The sequence below is a fragment of the Arvicanthis niloticus genome, chromosome 5, assembly GCF_011762505.2.
Source record: "Arvicanthis niloticus isolate mArvNil1 chromosome 5, mArvNil1.pat.X, whole genome shotgun sequence".
NCBI lineage: Eukaryota > Metazoa > Chordata > Mammalia > Rodentia > Muridae > Arvicanthis > Arvicanthis niloticus.
Genome location: NC_047662.1, coordinates 26,602,789 through 26,614,507, shown reverse-complemented (window position 1 = coordinate 26,614,507; position 11,719 = coordinate 26,602,789). Strand labels below are relative to the sequence as shown.

The 11,719-nt window shown below is 48.0% G+C and overlaps 1 protein-coding gene across 1 annotated transcript in view; it reads right to left on the bottom strand.

Moving 5' to 3' along the window:
- Positions 1 to 896: 896 nt before the first annotated feature.
- C5H1orf94 (chromosome 5 C1orf94 homolog) overlaps positions 897 to 11,719 on the bottom strand; it is a 43,816-nt gene continuing 32,993 nt past the window's right edge. The window contains exons 6-7 of the mRNA XM_034503992.2: positions 9,097 to 9,293; positions 897 to 1,322 (exon numbers count right to left, since the gene is read on the bottom strand). Of these exons, the coding sequence (XP_034359883.1) occupies positions 1,247 to 1,322; positions 9,097 to 9,293 (273 nt within the window). The 3' untranslated portion in view covers positions 897 to 1,246. The remainder of the gene's footprint in view (positions 1,323 to 9,096; positions 9,294 to 11,719) is intronic.

Below are 11,719 nucleotides of genomic sequence, written 5' to 3'. Positions count from 1 at the left end.
ATGAACAGGTGCTGTTTAACTTTATCTTGGAAATATGCATTAAAAACACAGCACATGGATTTCACTTCACGGACCAACTCTGGTTGATAAGAGCTTCTTGCAGCATCATCAAGAAAATGGTTCTTTAGCTCTGGCCAGCCTCTGGGGAATAAAATCCTACAGTTGATTAGTAATGCTTGCCACCCATGGGTGTAAAAATGAAGAAGCAATTCAGTGTCCCCGATTTTCATAGCGCATCCTTCATAAATGTTCCCAGGCATCTCTCTGCATTGTTATTCAAGTCAATGGTCAGAATTGGACCAAAGAGGAACAAAGAGGTGCAGTGTTGAGGCTGGTCTCAAGATTGGCACCAGTGTGCCATCATTGAATGGTTTGTCACATTTTTGTTCCATTTATTTGTGTGTGTGTGTGTGTGTGTGTGTGTGTGTGTGTGTGTGTGTGTGTGGGTACATACATGCATGGAGATCAGAGGATAACTTTTAGGAATCAGTTCTCCCCTACTAACTGGGTCCCAGAGATAGAACTCAGGTCATGAGGCTTGACCAGCTGAGCCATCTTAGCAGCTCTTAAGATCTGTTTTGAAATTGTTTTCTATACCAGTACTGAGTCCTGGGGAGACTTTTTGTAATACTTATACCTGGAACAGATGACAGGAGGAGTGGTCTTTGTATAATGCCTGTTCTAGGAATGCAGAATCTGGGGTGTCGGGGAATAAGGGAATCACAGGAGAGAAGAGATAAGTGCTCAAGCTTTTGACCCCTGAGGTCTCTCATGTAGATAAGATCGATCCCAAGACCCCCGTCTGTGTCTGAAGAAGCACTGGGGCTGGTGGGAGGGAAATGAACAGTAGAGATTACATAAAGCACAGTGAAGGAAATGAACAGGCGCACGCGTGTTGAAGTAGCTCATAGATTTATCATAAAATACAAACGTTCTAAATTAAGTGTCTTACTTTCTATCTTACCAACAACAACAAAAACAAAAACCAGTCATGTTAGCTAAATGCAGGTGCCTGCATGGTCTTACAAATGGGGGGTGCGTCTGTGGTGTGCACTACACATTAGGGGGGCGCTATGCAGGTGAGTGTTGGCCAGTAGAGGAATCTGGTCTTGCTGTTTTCTGTCGGCTACCTGGTTGGAACCTTGGCTTTCCAAACTTCACACCAAGCTGTTGCAGAATCCAGAATTCCAGAACCTTTAGCCCTGATCCAAGGGCAAAGAGAGGTGGAGGAGAGAGAGAAAGACGTCTAAAAACGTATGCCATTTCCACTGGAGGAAAAATAGGGGCTGTTCATCAGGGGGCCACTGGGCGCCGAGTTGAACCTGGAAGAGAGGAACGACAGGTGCTGTGAAGAAGTCTTTGGTGTTCCCGGAGAGACTACTGATTGTGTGTGTGTGTGTGTATGTGTGTGTGTGTGTGTGTGTGTCTGTGTCTGTGTCTGTGTGTGTCTGTGCTCGCGCATGTGTGTGTGTGTGTCTCTGTGTGTGTGTGTGTGTGTGTGTGTGTGTGTGTGTGTGTGTCTGTGTCTGTGTGTAGCCATTAAAGGTTAGAAAGCTGGGACAGGTTTGGGGGCTGAAAGCTTTAGTATCTTATAAAGTCTTTGGCTCCGGGCAAGTCTAACACAAAATTGGACAATTAAAGGACGGTGAAGAGCTGTGTCCCCTTGCTGCGTGGGTTCAGGGAGCTGCCGGGGACCTTGTATGGATGACATTTATAGAGTCCCATGCTGTCTCCAGTTGGGGGGCACAAAGAAAGAAGTTGCTTGGATCTGAATACCTCACCTGTAGGCCTGAGTGCACTTATTGTCTTAAAGGACCAAATGCGTTAGGGAAGTCCGTAGCAACGCAGAAAACAAGGCCTGTCCTGGCTGCTGATCTGAGTTCAGCCAATACCAGTGCATCTTCCTGCTCAGCTAGCCTCGTGACTCAGCCTTGCTAAATCACACCCTTTATTTCAACACTCCTCAGTGCCTGCTGTGTTGCATGACCATCAGGGAAGAATGAGCAAAGGTGTGTGTCTCCACTTCGAAAAGCAGCAATCCACACACCTCTCTGATGCCTTTTCTGGCACACTTGTGTGCATACTTCGAAACAGAGTTCAAAGGCCATTTCCTCCTCCGTGAAGCTTCCCCTGACCTCTTCAGACCGAACAGCTAACACAGATTTCTGGGATCTGACTGCAATTTCTTCACCCATCATACTTCAGATGGAACCAGAGCTTAATACAAATTGCCACAGAGCAAACGGCTAGATTTAGTCTAATCCAGGCATTCTCAACCACTTTTCTGCTGGGCAGATGCATATTATAAAAGACAGTCACCTTCAAGGCACTCTCCCATAAAAGGAAGAAACAACAAAGTGGGAGGGGGAGGGGAGGGACACAGTGATGGAAGCGGACCGCACTGTGTTAATAGCCTTAGCTGTTCATACCATCTGTGGCTCTCTAATAGTGACAGTCCATAGACCAGCTAAGGTTCGGTAAATTTCATTTTCTTGTAACTAAAGTAAGTTCTAGAACAGCAGACAGAGTACCTGACTGTTCAGCACCCAACCCAGGGTCTGCCAGCACATCCCTAATAGGAAAATTATTTGTGGAAACCACATCTCTGTTCCTCCTTTAAAAACCATTCTGGAGGGACTGGAGAAGTGGCTCAGCAGTTAGGAGCATCTCTTCTGAGGACCCAGGTTCTATCCCCAACACTAGCAAGATGGCTCACCGCCATCTCTAACTCCGGTCTCAGGGGATCTGACCTCCTCTTCTGACTTCCTTGGGTGGCACACACACGGCGTACAGACATACATGCAGATGAAACACACATATGCACAAAATGAAAGAAACAACATGCTGAATTATAAGTGACTGAAAATGATGTCGTCGTGGTATGTGCCTGCTATCCCAGGACCGGGGAGGTGGATATCGGAAGATCACTAATTTGAGGCCATGTCAGTCTCAGCAGACCCTGTCTCATAAAAGCAAGGGCTGAGGTATGTGTCTGTGGTAGAACGGTTGTCTGACATGTGGAAGGCCCCAGGTTTAATCCCCAGCCCTGAAAGAAAAGAGTGATGTTACTATAAGGTACTCTGGATGTTTCATCTGATTCATAAAATAAAACCTGAAACAGCAACAAAGGTTATCAACAACAAGCTAACCACGTTGCCTCTCATATCTGATCGCTGCCCCTTGTGTCCCTAGCTCCTCTGGGTTGATCACTCAGAATTGGGTCAACTCTCAAGGTTATGGCCCAGACATCATGAACACAGGGCCAGGGGTAGAAGCTGTGTGTGTAGACTAGAGCTCCCCAGGAATGCTTGCTGGAGAAGATGGGAGATGAGGAAGAAGGAGAAAGTACCTCAGCTCCTTGGCAGTGGTTCTCAATCTTCCTAATGCTGTGACCCTGTGTTATAGTTCCTGATGTTGTAGTGAACCCCAAACATAAAATTATTTTCATTGCTACTTTATAAATGCAATTTTGTTACTGTTATGAATCATAATGTAAATGTCTGTGTTTTTCCAATGGTCTTAAGTGGCCCCTGTGAAAGGGTTGTTTGATCCTCAGAGGGGTCATGACCCCCAGGTTGAGAACACTGTTCTAGAGCACAGAGAACATGCATCTTGGCTTACCCAAGATGCTTGACATAATACTGTTTCCAGAGCGAGTATTACTGACGCCCCAGTAAACGCTCACGCTTACTGTTTTACTGCTTGAAGGATAAATTGTGTAGTAGCCATTCCTGATGAGGAAGGTAAATCAGCTTGGCAGAGGCACTGAAAACCTCTCCTCCTCCTCTGGGGGGTGGGGGTGGGGGCTTGCTCCTTCCTCTCTCGATTCATTCCCTCTCTCCTCTTGCTTCCTCTGCTTCTGATAGCCCTACCTGTCTTCCAGACCAAGCTGTCCACCTAGGTCCATGCATACACCTTCCCTTGACTAATCCAGCCCCACCAGGTCTGGTCCAATCCTCAGCTTCATAAGTTTCTCAACAACCATATTACCCAGAGCTCTCCGCGTTGGCTTCTGTAGTACCAAGCTCTCATTTCTTACTTTGATTCTAGGTCCCGTGTGCTCTACTACAGAATTGTTTCCAGCTTGTGGCTTCCATTCTTTTCCTGGCTGTCCCATCACTCACACACACACACACACACCATACACTCACATACATACATACATGCATACATATATCACAGACTCACACATAGACACATTCATACCACATACACGCTATACACACTCATACCACATACACGCTATACACACCACATACCACATACACACACACACACCACTAGAAGCTGCTTCCTGGTCCCTTTACCCATTCCAGCCCCTCCACCGCTGGAGGCCCCCCGGGCCATATCCTTGCATCTCCTCTATGCATGTGCACTCCCTGGTAATTCACCCCTGTCCCATGCCTTCTTTTATCATCTGTATTCTAACAACCACCAAACTCACTGCCAACTCCAACCTTGCCCCCCTCTCAGCTCCAGGATCCTGTATCCACCTGTCTATCAATATTTCTACCCATCTCCCTGTGATGATTTGAATGAAAAATGCCCCCCCCCCCCAGTCTTAGGCACTTGAACAGTAGTCCCCAGTTGGTGCCACTGTTTGGGGAAGTTTAAGAGGTGCTGCCTTCTAAAGGAAGGGACTGTATTATTGAGGGGCAGGCTTTGAGAGTGCAAGGTCTCTCCTGACATCTAATTTGCTCTGTCTAATTCACTGTGGTTCACGATGTAAACGCTCAACCTCCTGTCCCTGCCTCCATACCTGCCCTCCAAGAATGACTCGTATGCCCCCTGGAATCATGTGGTGGTTTGAAAAGGTATGGCCCTCATAGACTCATGGGTTTGGATGCCTGGTCCATAGGGAGTGGCACTGTTAGGAGGTGTGGCCTTATTGGAGGAGGTGTGTCACTGTGGGGGCAGGCTATGAGGTCTCTTATGCTCCGGCTCCACCCAGTGTGGCACACTGTCCTTCTGCGGACTTTAGATCAAGATGTAGAGCTCTCAGCTCCTTCTCCAGCATCATGCAACCTACATACAGTCTACCACGTTTTCTGCCATGATTGATGATAATGAACTAAGCCTCTGAAACTGTAAGCAGCCCCAATTAAATGTTGTCCTTTATAAGAGTTGCTGTGCTCATGGTGTTTCTTCACAGCAATAAAATTCAAACGAAGACTTATGGACCCAAATAATCTCTTCCTTCTATACATTGCTTCTGGCCATGATGTCTTACCACAGTGAGAGAAAGTAACTAACACTGTCTAACAAGTACAGTGTTCAGGACTTGATGAACAGCCTTGTTCTAGCCATTGCAAGCAAGCATTTGCCGCTGTCGCTTACCCAGTGCACAGATCAGAAGCCTGTGTGCCCTGGTCCTCGTGCAACCATGATCAAGGCTGACTGACTGCCAAGACAGTGAACATCCTACATCAGTTCACTTGTATCTTTTCTCAGGAACCATGCTCACCTATACCATCAGCATCTGTTTCATGGGCAGCATTGAAACCTCAGCTATGACCCCTGCATCATCAGCCCTTGTTTCCTTGGCTAACATGATCTGCTCTATACTGGAAATGAGAGCATGCTCTTACTCAGTTCAAAGGTCTCTGTGACATCTCGCTGTTCTTAAAATTCTGACCATGTTGACCAGTCCCAACCTGCCCAACCCTGGCTGCATCTCTGAATCCTATCCCACCCACTCTGTTGCCATCCCCATGTACTTCAGTCACACTGAGTCCTTCGCATGTGCAGTGCTTGTCTCTCATACACATGTATGGCAGTGGCTCAGAAAGCCTTCTTTGCCAGGTGCAGTGGTCCTTGCCTTTACTCCCGGCACACAGGATGTTGAGACAGGAGGATGGCTGTGAATTCAAGGCAAGTTCTAGGTATCATACTGAGACCTTCTTTGGATGAGGAAAAGGGGAAAGAGGGGCCACTTCCTCTTTGGGTCTTACCTCTGATGACACACTTTTTGTGTCTTATGGCTGTGTCCCCCACACCCTAGACTCTGGAGTTTGTGAGAAATGGAAGCACTTTGTGTGTCTGGTTTGCCCCAGTTCACAGTGCCATGGACAGTGCCAGGCACAGGAGTTGCTCAAGTCAGTTTATTTTACGTGAGACACACCTCACCATGAAATCCAGGCTGGCCTCAATCTCTAGTTCTCCTAAATTTGGGATTACAGACGTGTCCCAAAAGCCCAGAGGTCAATCAGATTTTTATGTGTGCATATGTATGCGTGTGTGTGTGTGTGTGTGTGTGTGTGTGTGTGTGTGCTTGTGTTCAAGTATATGGAGACCAGAAGTTATCTTTGTGAGTCTTTCCTCAGGAACTGTCCACATTGTTCTTTGAGATTCTCTTACTGGGACCAAAGGTCACCAATCAGACAAAACTGGCTGGCAGTGAACTCCAGAGATCACCTGTCTCTGCCTCCACAGCACTGGGACTACAAATGTGTGCCACCATGCCTAGTTCTCTTTGCAAATTCTGTGTATCAGCATCCAGTCCGAAGGCTTTACCAACTGAGTCAGCTCCCAGCTACCTCGATTTTTTTTTTAAATCATTCTCTTTTGGGGATGTAAACTGGCACCTGCTTCTGTCCCCATCACCGTTTCCTAGCTTCTTGGGGCATCATTATCCACAACTAACTATCTCCACCTTTCCTTACTCATCTCTCTTCTTTTCCACTGCCTTCTGCTCCTCTTAGTCATGTGTCTTCTTCTTGGGCTGCTGCCCCTTCCTGTCCCTTATCCCCCCACCCCCTCTCCCAAAAGACACACAGAGATCAGGATTCCACCCTTTCTAGCCAGCACTCTATTCTGTCCCTTGAAGAATCACAGGCCGTAACACAGGGATGGTGGCCAGCTGAGGGATGGCTTTTTGTGTCCCTTGGAAGCTTCATTCACTCTCACCTCCAGGAAGGTAATAGATAACCTCTTGTTGAGACCTCCAGACTACACCTCAACTCCTGTTATGTCCCCTAGGCCTATATGTGTGTTCACTCTGATGTACACAGGCTTTTATTAGATCCCTTGGCCTACCGGTCAAAATAGCCTTTAATAATCCAATCCCAACCTCCCTCTCCAATCCTGTTTTCCACCTTTCCAGGGATAAATCTAATACATCAAACTATTCTCGTCCCTGTCCCCAGGCCTCCAGATTTCCTTGCACCTTCCAGGCCAGGGGTGGGGTGGTAGGGTAGCAAGGGATAGTTTGGTAGTAAGTCACTTGCCTACCATGAGAGAGGACCTGGGCTTAATTCCTGGAACCTCAAAATCAAGAGCTTAAGGGGAGCATTAAAAAGATCTCCTTGTCCCATCCCACTTCAGGGCCTGACTCCCTTTGTTCAGATTGTCTCCTCTACCCACTCACTGGGACACTCTCCCCCCACCCCCAGCTGTCAGAGGTCCTGGCTCTGGCCTGGGGCCACTTGGTTATCACTTTACCAGAGCATGTGGCATCTAGTCCTGTCAGCTCCCTCCTCCGCTTTTTATGAATATGTGTGTGCACGTGAGTTTATATACGCCATGTGTATGTATGTGTGTCTGCATGAGTTTATATATGTCATGTATGTGGGGGTGCCTGCAAAGGCTGGCAGAGGGTATTGGATTCCCTGGAACTAGAGTTACAGATGGTTGTGAGCTTCTGGATAGTGAGTGCTGGGAACCAAACCTGGATCCCCTGCCAGCGCAGTGAGTGCTCTTAATTGCTGACCCATGTCTCTTGCCCCCAGCCCTCTGGTTTTTGAAGGGAAGAAGTTCATCTTATTACCTGTGTGTTCCCTGTAAGCTAAGTTTGCATTAATTATGTGAGCCAACATAGCACTTCTGTGTGTTTGTGTGTGTGTGTGTGTGTGTGATGGTGGTGATGGTGGTAGGGGTGACCTGTGTTCTATAAAGTGAAGGGGAGAGAAGGAGGAGGGGAAAGAGGGAAGAAAAAGAGGAGGGAGCAGAGGAGAAAGGAAAGACATTAAAAGAAACCATGGGCATCATATTCAAATACTACCATCGACCACCTTCTTGAACATTCTCCGAGCACCCCAGGCAATTAAATGATCTGAGAGTTCCAACCGTTAGGAAATCTGCTTGTCTTTGTTTCTCGCAGTTTTCCCCAAACAGATCTGACTATCAAAACCTCTTTGAAACATTGATCCCTTTCCACAAGATATTAGGGGAGACAGGAGATTCAATGGGTGAGTGTCTGGGGTTGTGCGATGGGTCAAGTGGGAAAAGGCTGTCTGCTGGGCACAATGTGGGCGGGGGGGGGGGGGAGGCAAGAATCGATATCACCCTTGAGAGTTTGATCCTAACCTAGAACCTGAGTTTCTCCAAGTTGGGCACGCAGGCCCTGTGATCTGCCTAGGATTCTGAGGTCCACAGGAGTAGCATGATGCTTCCTGACTTGGGTCACCCGCATCAGCTGAGGACGTGACTTCCTGGAGTGAGTGTCTACTTGTTAATTATGTTAAACAAACACGACTTTGTTACTCCGCAGCACGCTGCACCCAAGAGGAACCTTCATTTAACTGCCCAGTTTATGTTAGTGACCTGCTGCTGAGCCTTCCACGCAAGCCCCGGAAATACCAGACTTTTCTACTGTTTGGGGTTTGGGATGCTTTGGTGGGTGAGCTGTGGAAGACCCTTCGCTGGGACCTGTCGGGTAGTCCAGGGGATGCTTGAAAGATTAGCCCGGCCAGCACTCCAGATGCATGCAGGAAGGGGATGGGTTAGTCAACCATATCCTTTGCAGATCATCAGAAGATAACAGGGCGCCATGAGTCACTTGCAGCACCCATGTAGTGTGAAGAGTGGCCACTTGCTTCTGATTGGGCAGCTGCAGTTCTACAACCAGCCTGTAGGTGGCAGCCTACATAGGACCTTCAAACCGCTCGTCCTGGACCCCTGCCCAGGCTCACCTTCACATCTGTTCCTTCCAAGTCCTCAGAGACATTGGGCACAGGTACAAAAATATGCCCCCCCCACCACAGCCATGGGGCACATATACCAACAAAGCCTCTAGGAAGCCCATCCCATTCACCCGCCCTCTCTGACGGCCATCTGGATGCAGGTCAGCTCCCCACCTCACCATGGCTGAGAACTCACCCATATCCCTGGGGGAAGAGGTATGGAGGCCCATCTCCTGCCATCGGGGGAGGGTCTCGGGGATTGGCAGGCAGCTTCTGGGGGGTCCTCTGAGGATATGGATAGTTGGGCTGGACGAAGGGGATGTAGCTCATCAGGGGGGTGTAGGAAGAGCGGAAAATTTGCTGTCCCATCTGCTGTGGGTTGTACGGTGTCACCTGCAGGGCAGAGAGAAGAGAGGGACAAGCTCAACATCCCCCAGCCCTGACCTTAACCCCAGCTGCTACCTTGTCAATCTGTGTAGCCTTTACTTGCCATATGTATCTGAGCCTCAAACTCCTAATCTGTAAAATGGAGCAGCACTACCTACTCTGTGTGGGGAGGGTCTAACTGCTGAGAATCACGCCACTGGCTCCGACAATAGGACATCAGCACCCTGTGAGCACCAGACAACTCCAACCAGTGGAAACCCCGGCCAGGGAAGAGCAGGTCTGTGCTGTGAGGATCACTGCGTAACCACCAGCTTTTTATTCAAGTGATTATTAAGCACTTGAAAATCCAGCTAGAGCAGCGGTTCTCAACCTGCCTAATGCTGCAGCCCTTTAATACAGTCCCTCATATTGTGGTGACCCCCCAACCATGTAATTATTTTCATTGCTACTTTATAACTGTAATTTTGCTACCGTTATGAATAGTAATGTAAACATTTGTGTTTTCAGGTCTTCTTAAGCAACCCCTGTGAAAGGATCATTGAAACTCTCCGCCCCTGCCCCAAAGGGATTGGGACCCATGGGTTGAGAACCACAGAGCCAGAACAAATGAGGAGCTAAAGTCCGGATGCTACTGCAGTGGAAAAACACATGGCTAGTGGCTACAGTATTAGGTAATGGGAGACAGTGAAAACAGGAGGTGGAGCAATGAGTATTATCTCAAACCTGTGGGAAAAATGGGAAGTCAGTGGGGTTTCTGCCAATACCTTGGCAAATACCATACTGTCTTGCCCCCAACATGCAAGGATACTATCCATCTCATTCACTGATACTGTCCCAGCTCCAGACAATGGAGTGAATAGTCAGCGGAGTCAGGGAGGGGACAGGAAGACGGGGGAGGGGGGGAGCTCTAAGCATCTGCTAAAGTGATGGAGGGCAAGCAGGATATCTGGAGCAACAGGGCCCGCTACTGAGAGCTCACACATGAGAAGACCTTTCCTCTTGTGGGTTTTCCTGTGTGCTGAGGGGAGCTTCTGTCAAAGCAGGGAGAGCTCCTAGATTTCTACTCTAACCAGAGAAGCCTATAGTACTCAAGAACCCCCTTGCTCCTCACATGTCTGTGTCTGATAGAAAACCTCTTGGACTAGTGTGTATGGAACCCTCAGGCTGTGGGAGACCTTTCATCTGGTCTCCATCACTACATCTACAAACCCTGAGACAAGATCATATGACCTGTTCTGATGGTAAGGTTCATGGGATTTAGACTCACCTAGGGTGTGCTGGGAGGGTGTTTTCAGAGAATTGTAACCGAGGATGGGAGACCCACCCTAAAAGTGGGCAGCTTCATTCCCTGGGATAGGGGTTTTAGACTGAATAAAAGGGGAACGAGAGAAAGCCACTTGAATGCCAGACTTCATCTCTTGCCCCTTCCTAACTGTGGTTCCGATGTGACCAGCAGCCTCACTCGAGGTGATGCCCTATACTCTCAAACTGGGTGAGAGAAACAGAGATTAAACCAAACAACAACGAAACTAAAACTTCAACTTGCCTTTTATCATCTTGGTGAGAAAAATAACTAACGCAGGGCCTCATTACTCCCATTTGGGAGACAAGGGAACTGAGGGTCCTGAGGCCAGAACCCCAGGGAGAGCCCAGAGCTTTGGTTCTGCTCCAGCCTTCCTCTGCTGTGCACTCTCTGAAAGCTGAGCTCATCCCCCAGTTGTTGGTATGCTGCTCAAAGAGTGGCTGCAGGGCCCTGTGACACCAGATGTGGGTACTGAAAACACCTCACAGGACCGACTCTGTGGCAGCTATAACAGGAAATGCCCCCTAGTTTCCACAGTAGGAAGTATTTGGCTCTGGCAGAGACTATTGAGGGATGAGTCCCAGATTTCACACCAGCCTTATCCAGGGATATTCCCAAGATTCCATGGGGCCAATCAAAGCCATCATATGCAGCAATATATGCTGCTCTAAAAATCACCCCCAAATACACTAATCTTTTACAAAAGCATAGAACAGTATGCCAAGAATCAGGCCTCGTTCAGGAAATCCTAAATAAATAGGTGTCCCTTGAAGGATAAGAAAGAGACCAATAAACAGCAATGGTCTCGGTCTTTAAAATTCTTACCATGTTTTATACTACATTATTCAAATATATACCCACTCATAATTGCCTAAAAAGACTCTGAGCCAGGAGGAGCTGTTAGTGTTTGTAGGTGGAGATAATGTGACTGGGATTCCTGAGACAGACTCTCTCTTAACAGGATGAAGGATGCTCTTACTCCTGATGAAACAGTTCTGACCATGGTAGCTTTCACCTATGGGACCATCGCAACCTCCAGAACATATTAGCATATTCCAGCTCAGAGATGAGGTTTTCAGAGAAAGGGTGGAACTCTGCGAAGGACTGAGTTGGAAGAAACTGGAATTGA